Below are 12,354 nucleotides of genomic sequence, written 5' to 3' on the forward strand. Positions count from 1 at the left end.
TACCCACACAGGCACTGGACAACAGCATTCATGTTTCAGCTTTAAATTATTTATAGGATTGGACTGATAGGACTTAAAGTGAATTTAAAGAAAAATAAGAAAAACAACAACATAAAACCCTGCTCATCTCTAGAGCTGCACTGGTGGATTCACATATTGTGAAACTGCAAATTAAAACAGCATCAGGCACCAACATTTTGAGTTATTTTTCAGTCCCTGTCATTTATTGGTTCAGAAATGGAGCAGCCTCACCAGGAGATGAGGAAGTACAAGATTACCCCACTGTAAAGTATCATAATACAAACTGGAAATAATAGACAATATTGATGCTACTCACTCAGAGCCTGTCTGCACATGGAGCTATTTCTGATTAACTATTCCAAAATAATTTCATGTGTGGATGCCCCTGTTCTATAATAAACATGTCCACATTAATCTAGAAGAGCTATTTCACTTTAAATTTGCACCCTGATTAAGATCAATGTTCATGTGTATATGGGCCCTATTCCAAAGCATCTTATCAATACTAACTACTTAATAATAGACCAAGTGCTTCAGGTTATGGTCAAACACTTCAACTATCTTATTTTTCTTTGCTAATAAGAATAAAAGGCTATTGCTTCTGACATCTAAGGAATTCAAATACATTTCATAGAATCATAGAAAATTAGTATTAGGAGTGACCTCAAGTCATCTAGTCCAACCCCCTGCTCAAAGCAGGACCATCCCCAACTAGATCATTACAGCTAGGGCTTTGTTGAGCTGGGCCTTAGCATCATCCAAGAATGGCAATTCCACCACCCTGTTGGTAACCTGTTCCAGTGCTTTGCCACTAGTGAGAGAGTTTTTCCTAATATCCAACCTAAACCCCCAATGCTGCAACTTGAGACCATTGCTCCTTGTTCTGGCAGCAAGCATTTGCAAACATTTTGCTAGTATCAAAGTATTCTGTGTCAAGCCAAGGTCATAGATGTAGTGGTCGAACTGAGAACAGGACCTAGTTTCCCCAAGCCCCAGTCTACAAAAGTAGCCATTAGAGAAAAATGCCTCTCAGCTATGCAGGAGAAGACATAATAGCAGGTGAGACTTAAAGATACCAAGGTTATATTAAAGTTATATGAACATCTTCTTATTCATAAGCACCTGCTAAAGACAAAGTAAAAAAGGAAGGCAGAGAATAGCCTCTTTGACCTTGCCAGTCATCAGGAACAAAATTGTATGTTTTTGCCGTGGGAGTAAGAGAGCCCCCAGAGGTACAAAGCAGCTGTTCCAAAGTAACTGCCACATCTCCATGGTTCACACTTCATTTCGGAGCTCCATTATTTTGACTATCTGATGTTAAATTTTTCAGTTTTTATTTAGAAAAAAATAGCAGAATTTTGGAAGGTCTGCAATTTAGTCACCATAAACTCATTACCATAGGAAAAAATCATCACCTACACATTCAGAAGGTGGAGGATGTTTACTGAACTGAAAGACATCCCCATTAATGGCTCACTCTTACGTGAAGAGGCTGAATGGAAACTGAATTCCTTTCAGCATTTTCCAACAAAACACATTTGCCTTCCAGGAAACTTTCAAAATGAACAGTATGTAATTTAAACCAACCTGGATCCAAAAAGAAACCTATAAAAGAATGAAAAGCAACAAATCAAGACTTTCCATCTAGGACATATTTACAGAGCTTTGCTTTCATGGCTACTTGTTTCATAAGAATATTTAGGACTGGTAAGAAACTAGTTTGGCAACACCAGAGTCCTCTATTGCTAAGTCAGCACAGACATCAAAATTGCATACTTAGGGTTCCTACAAATGTGCTCCGATGTATTCTAATTAGAACACATCAGAGCAGACTCAATTAATCAAGTCTGCTGGAGCGGTCTAATTAAAATGCTCTAGCATGCCTAAGCATCATGTGTATTAGAGCCCCCCCCATTTCAAAATGGCTGCTAGGGTGCTTTAACTAAAACACATCAAATAAGCTTTAGTTAAAGGACCCCCATGGCCATTTTGAAATCTGGGGAGCTTAATACACATGACACTGAGGTGTTTTAATTAAAGCGGCTATCTGGGAATCACTGTAATTAAAATACTCCCCCCCACAACCCTGGAGCACGTCTACAGGCACCCTTAGTGCCATACCTCCCATGACCTTAATTCTGACCCAGAGGGACCATTTCTAGGAAGGAGAGGCTATTTTAGTATTTAGGTCTACTAAGTCTTTGCTCTGCCTTCAGGGAATGGAGATAAGTTCCAGTTAGGATTTTCATGATACACACACACATCTGCTCTAGGGAATGAATAGAAGCCAACAGCTCACTTCAAAAAAAGGCCAACAAATCATTATCAGATAACCATGACTTTGGTCACAAGTGAGTTGAGTAGATCTGAGTGTGAACTTCGAGGGATTTATTTTCAGTTTTTTCTCAAGTTTTGCTTTCCTATAAAACAAGAAATTCACTTTTAGAGCAAAGCAAGAGAAACTAGCCTAGACATATGGACCTCCGAGCACAAGATTCATCCCTACCACTGAATGCCTTAGACCAGCAAGTGACAGCAGAGCAGAGAAAGGGAAGTCAGAGGGTGCCAAAAATCCTTTGTACCCCTGGAACTGCTACCTGACAATCAAAAGTGACTGTGTGTTTCAGATGTTTCTATAGCAACCATCCTCATGGTATTTGAGTAGTAGTGGACATCCAATTTGTCTTTTAATGAAGTTGCTAAGAGTTCTGGGCTTCTGCAGTACTTATATGTTATGCCATTCTAATATATTGAGCAGCTTTTAAAACAGAACATAGATTTCTATTTGTATGTCACATTTCAGCCAAGGGGTAAAAATCTCTGTAGATCATCTACACAGACTGGTTTGTAAAAATCCATGCTAAATCATCATATTTTCCAAACAGCATAGGAATTAACCAGCCTTACTCAGCACAGGATGACTCAGCGGGTGAGTCTGACCAGACAGAGATGGAAAAACGGAAGGGACTGAGGTTGTTTGAAAAAAAAAAAAAAATCTCCAGACATGTGCCTCAAGTACAGGAAAAGAGAGGCAGCTGGGCACCTCTACATATAGCAAACAAATCGCCGTATGGGGTCAGTGCCGTTTATTTTCTTTTGGAGTCCAGTGTCTTGTTTCATCCAGCTCCAAGTAGGTTCATCAGGGGGAAAAAAGCCAGGAAGCTACAGATTCTCTAACTAGCCATGGACACAGGACAGAGCAAGCAAGAGACCATTCCCATCCAAGAATCATATCAGATCATATCATGCCCTGGCCTCTCTGGTCATCCTGAACTATCTCCAGCATGACCCTCACCATCCCTAACAAAGCCCCTGGGCTCAGATGCTATGGGCAGGAAGTTTAGGAGACTACACCTGCTGGGGACTTTTCCACAGAGGCTAAACTACAGGATGCTTCCACAGCCTTCACCACCTCCTGGGCCTAGATGAAGAGCAGAGTGGGAGCAAAGAGAGCCGAGTGGGAACAAGAATTCAGTCACTGCTATCCTTTTTTATAAAGACTTTGGTAATAAGGAGAGATCCATGACCACCCCTACAGCTCTCCAGAGAATCCAAAGAATCTCAAATTTTCCACCTCTATCTCCATGCAGCTTAATTCTATCATAAACACAGCTGGGAGCCAATCAAAAAACACACTGCAATGTACTAACCAAGTAACAAATAAACACTATGAAGTTTCTTGGTCAGGAATGCAAACAGCCCATACTTCTAGATCCCCACTTCCTCTGGTCTGTTTACTCTAGTAGATGCCATATAAGTCCTTTTTCTGTGCATACCGATATTGCTCAGTCACAGAGCAACTCCACAGGCTGCGGAAACACTAAGTGCTCCCAACAGCATCTCATATAAACAAATAGAGTCCATTTCCATATACATAAGGCATCATTCAGACCACGTTTCCTATGACCAGCTTTGTATCTGAAGACACCTGGGGCTGGTGCCACATGAGAACTTCACAAACACCTGCCAATGCCCTCTCTCAGCTGTTATTTGCCTCAAGGCAGAAATGTTCACAAAGGTCTCACTTTAGTGTCCTCCACTTCTGCATGCATTGTTGTGCACGCTTCCTGGTACGTGCAAATCCTGAGTGCACTCAAGTCTACCTTTGGGTTTGCCTACGTAAAGTGGTTTTATGTGAAAATCTGAACAACTATGTCCAAAGTCTTAGAGCGTGAACGCTTGCACATATATGTAATCCAAACACATGCAAATTTGCACATCCACAAATGGAGGGCATGTTTTGAAAACCTGGCCCTGAATATATCAATCACATGGCAGGGAAAGCAAAATACAACAGTAAATAAGCAAATGAGAGCAAAAGGGCAAGATCAAGCTTCTGGGCCTTCATCTGTGGAGTGAAAGCCCTTAGTCAGGTGAGATTAAGGGACCCAGAATTACCCTGAGTGGTGTGAGTGGAACTAGATCATTTTATCTCCCAAGGTAGTTCCACCAGCTGTTTCTGGAATCTTTTTACTTTCTTCCTTCACAACCCAATTGGGAACCTTCCTTTAGAGATCAGAGTTAGCTGCTTCTTTTACTTTTTGTGTCAATAAATATGTGATGCTTGGGGAAGATGAAGACTGCTATCCCTGGAGACTGGCTTCTGTTTTAAATACAGAACAGAATGACAAAGGCAGAGGCAGTGCAAGCTCCCCCAGGCTGCTGGCTTTTCTTTGCAAAGTGCCTTGGCCCTGACCCGGATGGATGAGAAGTTCAGTCTGTAAAGCCCTTTCATGCCTTGGCTCCCATGCTGAGACTGCCAACAAGGGATCCAATTAGCACCAATGGCAGGGGTGCGTTTTGCAATAACACCTGTCTACTGGGAGCTGGGCCGAGAGGACCAAGTGCATTTCAAGCAAGCTGCCAAACAGCTGTCATATGGTAAAGGATTTTAATCACTACTGACCTGGGCAGATTCAAACAAGAGATCTAGCAATGAAAGACTTGGTGTCACATTACCAGTCCCCTGAGTCACCCAGTGGCCCAGAATACTGAAACAATTTTGTCTGAACACAGCTTTTATGAAGTGGCTAGAACAGCCGTTTGTAAACAGCAGAGACGCTTAAGCAGGAAAGTATTCCGCGGCGAGGAAGTCATCCGGTGGATGCTACCATTACCACTGCAGTAATCACTAGCCCACCAGTGTCGGGCTGCACCTAGACACAGGCGTTTTCTGCAGCTTGGACTGAAAGTGCTCAGCTTGGCAATGTGGGAGGGCAGAAGTGACTGTACAGCAAGCACTCCAGGAACAAAGCGGGCACCTGGAGTAAGTCTTTGCTAAATATTACCTTGAGGAGAAGTGGATATTTGCAAATCCTCTGAATTGGAGTCAGCAGATAACCCTCCAGTGGAATGTCAGTTGTCTTTCTGCCTCCCAAGAGCATGCAGCTCTGCAACCAGAAAGGAAAAGACATGTTACCTTTGGCCCAAAGCTCCCATGCGCTTTGACAATGATTTTGTATCTCCATAGTACTGTCCACTCATAAGGGCCTCGAATCACTTTCAAACAATATTGTACAGGAAACAGAAACTGTTTCCCCCATTACTGAAAGGCAGCAACTGGCTAACAAAGACTGCGACATTCTACAATAACCACGAACGAATACGAGTATTCATCCCTATGAAAACTGCTTGGGAAAATCTAGGGAGGCAGACTGCCATTCCCAAACAGCAGTCAGCTGCGCAGGACAAGTCAGAGCTGGGTGCCACAAGGTTGTAGAATCTTTTATTTATTTGTTCAAGACCTTTTATTCCTGCATGAACAGCACCCAAGGTCCATGCTTGGGTCTCTTAGGCACAGCCACATAACAAACGGCAAACAGTAACAGCTCTAATAGAGAAGCAGGAGTGCATAACTCAACCCAGGAGCCTCTACTCTGATGCCTTTTTAATTTTTCCCTTTATCCTATTTTCTTTTTCTTTTCAAACTTTTTATCTTTTCCTTTCTTTCTCTCAGTCTCTACATCCTTATTTGGTTGCATCTACTGAAAAAAGAAAATATCTTTGTAATTTAAAGTTCAGTGAGGTGTTGGAGCTCGGCTTATTCTGGAAACCAGGGACAGTTGTCACCTGGTATATTTGAGTCTTGAAAACAGGGGACAAACCCAACCAGCCTTCTGCAGGCCTGAGGGGGGTGTGGAAAAGCACTGGAGATGCGCCTACCAATTCCAGTGAGAAATTTAGGATTGCAAGTCCTATTAGAGGCTCTGAGCTCGCCAGGTATCAGTGGGAGATGAGTCACTGTGGAGTCAGGCTGCGTGGAAAGAAGTGCTACATTGCCTGCAGTTCAGGAAATGTCATGAAGATATGAAGAGAAGGTGTGCAGTCACCCACAGGGACCCTATTAGCTTATTATTCCACTTACCTAGTTCCCATATTAATGTTAATGATCACCTATGTAAGTTTTCCAACACTGAGTCATAACGATATTACATGCATAGCATTAAAATAAAATGGACTCGCTAGGAATTGCATAACCCGTGTCAATGTTGGAGTTATAAAGTTTTCATGTACAGGACAGGAAATCAAAGTGAAATTAGAACAAATTTGTCCTCTGCCTCCCACACAGTCTCACAGCCCAAATATCTGAACCCATTTTTTGGTTTTAGGGTACTCCATGACTTCCAGACAGAGAAGTGTCCAGGGACATTTCTGTACCCAGGCCAGGCACCCCCAACTCACTTTTGATCACATGTAATTAAGGAAGGTGATAATATAAACACTCCACAAAATATAAACTATGCTGAAATATAAGCTATGCTGACATTGGGCTGATACAGCAGGTAAGAAAACTAAATCCAAGTCCAACAACGTCTGGGAGCAAATGACATGCCACCTGCCTTACACACAAGCTTAGCTCTGTGCTCATTTGGAAGGTCCTTCACATTCAGGCTACCCTCTATCAGGAAGCAAAATCATTTCACAGCCAAATTTGTCCCTAGTGTCTGGAAACAGTGGAGTGAAGGGATCCACAACAGTTTCACTTCTCAAATTATCACCTGTGCCAGATGAGTTTACCTTTTCCTGTTTAATCTAAGTGAGCAAAAAATCTCAAGGCATATTTCAGCCAGAGCCCCTGACCGTCCCTTCCCCTCACTTCAGAAACGATAAGCTTCTGGGGAGTTGATTCTTCCACATTGACCTGCTGTGGACTTCTTGCACCTTCTTCTGAAGCATCTGGTACTGGCCATTGTCAGAGAGAGGTCCTGGAGTAAGATGGGCTTCCCATCGAACCCAGTGTGACAATTTTTCTGTTCCTATGTTTTGATATGCAACACTAAATCAGGGCAGGTTTGCTCCACAGCTCATCCCGGTTGCATTTGTAAGGGTCACAAACCCTTCCAGTAAACTGAAATCGCATTTCGGGTCTATAATGAAGCTTCAAAACCCAGCCAAGTTTCACTGACTTGCTTACAGATTTCACTGAAACCATTCTTCCCTGCGAATTGTTGTTTCTAGTGGTCCAGAAACCTACTGAAAACTGGCAGATTTGGGGTGAAGACTTAACAATCTTTCTTTTTAAGCAGGTTTCACATCATTCATAAATCTCCCCAGTAGGCCCAAGTACTATACTTATACACAGTCTCCTGTAAAATAACCATACTTCAAGCTATTTGGGATCAGTGATGCTGGCCACCAGCTCATAAGGTTCTCAATCCAGATTTCCATGTATCCCATCTGATTCCACCCCATTCCTCTTCACTGTCCCTTCCCCGCCTGACCACAGACCCAGAATTGCCCTTCCACTCTTGCTCACTTTTTCAGACACATTCCCCTATTTTCCTGAAGTAAGACCCTTTATTTCAGCAGCTGTGAGGGGGCACTCAGGCCAAATCTAGTCTGACAAGCAATGCTTTGTATTCTAATGCTGGCTTCATTGCTCAGTGACATTAAAAAAATGGCATTCTGAGAAAGGAGGGGTGCTGGGAGGAATTGCCACAACTGAGCAAAAGTCAGGCATCAGCATTTTTCCCATATTTACATCTATCTACACCTTCTGCCAACTGAAGCCAGCAGCACAGATAAAGCTTCCTGTTCTCCCAGTGAATAGATGCAGAGAAAACTCTGGAGAATGGTTAATATATCACATAAAGTGCAGCTCACATTTAGGGAAGAGCTACATCAATCAGTTAGAGTAGGGTTGTTCAACTCATCTGGGCTGGATCTGGACTGTGGTGTTTCTCATGGGGCGCATGACCCCTGGCAGAGGGGTGAGTGGCAGCAACATTAACACCCCCATACTGACCATGCTGCCATGGCTTGCCACGCCGCCAAAGGTCATCTGTAACAGGGATCTCAATATGGCAAGTCAGCGGCAGAAAGACCAACACCACTGCTGCCTGCCCCATCACTGCTGAAAAGGGCCTCCAGGGTGGTCTCAACCCAGAAATTCGGCGGTGGGTCAAGTACCAACAGTATTAGCAGGGCCAGCACCCAGTGGTTGACACAGAGGCTCTGGGAGCCACAAGAGTTAATGCCACAGCCATTTAGCCCACTGCAGAATATCCATTCCCACGGGCCATGGTATAACCATTTGTGGGTTGCTTGAGGCCTGTTGGCCACCGTTTGGACAGGCCTGACATGTCTGAGCGGGGCCTACTGGGGTTCTAGTCCCAGTCTGTTACTAATTCGATAAGTGCCCCATGTCATCACCTGTGGGGCAAATTCTTTTCATCCTGAACCATAACAAGCCTCCTCCTCCAAAATCACACCAACTAGGGCTGAGTTTAGTTCTGTGCCCCCAGTTCACCAAACAGAAAAATGGCATCATTAATTCCTACTGTACCAGAGGGCTGTGAGGCTTGAATCGTTTATGTCTGTAAAGGGCTTTCCATTCCTGAGTTTGGGAACATGAATTATTGCAAGTACAGCACAAGATCAGGTTGTTAAAGTGACGAATGCTACAGCAGGTGCTTACCAAGAGGAATGCTCTCACTGGAGGAATCTTGTTCAATTCCATGAGGAGCCTGAGAGCCTTCTCGTGGTTGCTGCAATACTCCTCGTACACGCAGAACTTGTCTTTCTGCAAGAAAAAAAAAATGAATCCATGTTGACCCAATGTGCAATTCCAGGGACGGACCTCACTGGCATATTTTGTCTCAAACTGACACAAAGTCTTTACAAAGGAGCGTAAGCTTAGGCATAACTCTGTGGAGTACATTTAGCGGTGTGATCCTGTATAGAGATATTGTTGTCACTTTGGTAACAAAGGGATGTCTTCCTCTACTTCCTTACTTCTTTATGGTAAATTTGTATGATCCTTCTGAGCAAAGAGGCCTCCAAATTGGAAACCAACCAGTATTTTTCTTTAATGCATTACTGAAAGAGGCATACTCTTTGCTGATACAGAGTCTTGGGCTCATTTTTAGGTGGTCTGAGCTATTTGAGGAGCGTCCCCACTGGCTTCTTAGGCCAATAACTGGAAATCGCCTGCCTATGAGTAGGGGTCTACTTAACTCCAAGCAAGACAAAGCAATTTTCATAGCCTGGTCATGGCTTTTGTGGGCATTTCCCAGCAGCCCTGCCCATTGGCGGACAGGCATATGCCATATAATTGAATAGCAAATGCAACAGAAAGTAAATGATATCATATAATGTATTGTATTAGTATTAATATAAATATTAAATTTAAATCTAAATTTAAATATATTATAAATATAAATGTGCACGCAATATGAATTGTAACATATCATCATAATTTATTATTATATGTAGTGCTCTACAAAAAAGTTTAGAAATGCTAATTAATGCTAACCTTAACAGAGACATGTTCACTTCACTGACTGGCGCCCTCACTTACTCTGTCACTAGCAGACAGTAACTCTCGCTCACGTGATCTATGGCTTCAGTGGCTGCTGCATTGTCTCTGTATCGTGGTAAGCATTGGGACATTCTAAAACCGTGTATTAGATGAATAATATGCTTTTTTTTCTTTTAGGATGATTTCCTGGGAAACAGCAACCAATGCAATACTTTCTAGTGACTGTGGACAATGCTGTTTTTTGCAGTTTCTGCGAAAACTGCAAATTAAATAGACCCCCTAACTATGAGAGAGACAATCAGTTAGCTGGCTCATGTCAAGTATTTGGCCAAGCAACAGAAAAGCTATCAGTCTGTAATTCTAATACAGCAATGAGTCAACAGTATGTGATTGCTTCTAGGGATTCGATCAAGTACAAAAAAATACTGCAGAAAAGGAAAAGAAGGGAAAGGGAACACAATAAAATGGAGAGCATCACACAGCACAAAGAATAAAGTCATACATGCAACATGCTACATACTCCTGCACCCTATGCCACACCCAAGAACACACCTACTGGAATCAGATCTAACTGTTAACATACAAGGGACAACTGGTAGCACCAGTTTTCTGCTTTATTTAAAACACCAGAATGACAGTGACAGTAGAATTCTTCTTAATGAAAAGGATCCAACACGCTGAGCCCACTACAAGCAGCAATAACCTGGAGAATACCACGTAATATTTTACAAAAAAAAAAAAAAGCAATAAAAGCTGTTTCTAGCATGAATGAATTGGATGGGAAGCAAGTTATTCCATTCATGACTGATGGGTCAGACAGCCATGCTGTGAGATTTCAATATAATATCTAGTAGAATGAAAGGAGGTCAGAAAGAAGTACCAGGAGCTATATGTGCATTAGTCTCTAGTCCGGTAAAGCGATTCAGAATCTAAAGTGATGAAAAGATGCTTGGAAAAACTATAGTTTATCCTGTGCCTCTCTGACCATCTCACCATCAGGGTTTCTTCTGAAAACAGTAATTTACTTCCTACTTAAAGTTCTCTAAGTGTAGCACTGACACTTTTAAATTCTCACTTAGGATCTTGGCATAAATGTATTCCATCTGCATCCCCGTATCTGCTGTGAAGAAGATCAGTTCTGAGTACCCTCAGCTGAAGATTAGGTACCTGTAGAATTTACTTGGGTTTATTTAACATCACTATGGCAGTTCCAAGTGGGAACGGTAGCTGATTGAAACAATAAAGTAACAGATTTGGGGATATATATCTGCATCTACAATGAATTCTCACCCCTGGCCGCATCCACATGAGCATGGACGTTTGGTTTCCCAGGGACAACTAAGCAGCAAGACACCTTCTACCACAGCTAGTTGTCTCTGGTGTCATGTGGCAGGTTACCCCAGGTGGGGTAGGGGAGGCTGGGGCCATCACTGTGATAGCCTGAGAAGCCTTTCCTGGGGTCCTGGGGCTGCACAGCGGCAATCCTGCTGCTCAGAGCCTGGCCTGCAGCTGGAGCATGGCTCCAGTGGGCCAGGCTCCGATTCTGAGTGACGTGCACTATCCCTACGTTTTGTTTTGTTTTGTCTTTTTTGTGGGTTTTTTTGATTCCTGGATATCCAGGCATCAAAAAAACCCAACAACCCTCCTGCTCCCTTGCAGTATGGAAAACAGCTGAATGTGTGCTATGTGGCGCCACAGACATGTCTGCAGTGCTACGTACCACACGGCCACGCTTATCTGGACACAGCCACATGGAAGACAAACTGTTTACACTGATTCAGTAGCATAACTTAGCATTCAGGTCAGTAGCTCAAAAGCTGGAGGTAATGCTCAGGAACCAAATAAAAAGCTGCTATGATTTTTGTCCCCTAATGGACCACTGATATGATTGAACACTCATTTTTGCTTTTATTTCTGAGCAACAAGCTAAGAGTAAATAGATTTCTGTCCAAACATAATAATCATGGCATAAAGCAACAGCCGCAAAGAGACTAGGGCATCATGCTAGAAAGCAGATGCTCAGGATCTGTGCTCCTTGGCTACACATCTGGATTTACAGCTGCAAGGCTCACGTCAGTATTTGACTTTAATGCTGAGAAACTAGATAGAAACAGAGGCACCTGCCCAACAGATGCAAGAAAAGTCAGGGCCGAGTGCACAGTACAGCAGGATGGTGGCAACCGGGGTTGTTCCTGCCTGCAGAGCGGCAGATGCAGACGTGTGAGTTGCTCGCATATTTGCGCCCCTCAATTCTCCTCGGCTCCCTGGATGCGCACAAGCTTGAAAACCACCCTCCTAAAAATAGCAGCCATTAACACGACAGCATCCATTCAAGTGCGGGAGAGGAGCTTGCATTAATGCAACACGACCGAATGACATTGCTCAGGTTTCTGACTACAGCTCTGTGCTTGATGTTTTGGGAGGTTATATTTAGATCATGACAAAATCCCCTTGCTATACTCAACTCGCTACAATAATTATACATACAAACCAGAGTGCTTTCATCAAGTCATTTCCAGCTGTCCTTCATGTATAAAACCCACAAATATGAGAGCTATGCTTTAATTTATTCA

At 43.0% G+C, this 12,354-nt stretch overlaps 1 protein-coding gene across 2 annotated transcripts in view; it reads right to left on the reverse strand.

The window, feature by feature from the left end:
• The window catches only part of PREX1 (phosphatidylinositol-3,4,5-trisphosphate dependent Rac exchange factor 1), a 229,258-nt gene that overhangs the window by 112,662 nt on the left and 104,242 nt on the right, over positions 1–12,354 (reverse strand). For both annotated transcript variants that reach the window (XM_090064463.1, XM_090064462.1), the window contains exons 4-5: positions 8,939–9,043; positions 5,310–5,411 (exon numbers count right to left, since the gene is read on the reverse strand). In XM_090064463.1, the coding sequence (XP_089920589.1) occupies positions 5,310–5,411; positions 8,939–9,043 (207 nt within the window). The remainder of the gene's footprint in view (positions 1–5,309; positions 5,412–8,938; positions 9,044–12,354) is intronic.

The sequence above is a fragment of the Crocodylus siamensis genome, chromosome 10, assembly GCF_052110815.1.
Source record: "Crocodylus siamensis isolate JL-2025a chromosome 10, ASM5211081v1, whole genome shotgun sequence".
Classification (NCBI taxonomy): domain Eukaryota; kingdom Metazoa; phylum Chordata; order Crocodylia; family Crocodylidae; genus Crocodylus; species Crocodylus siamensis.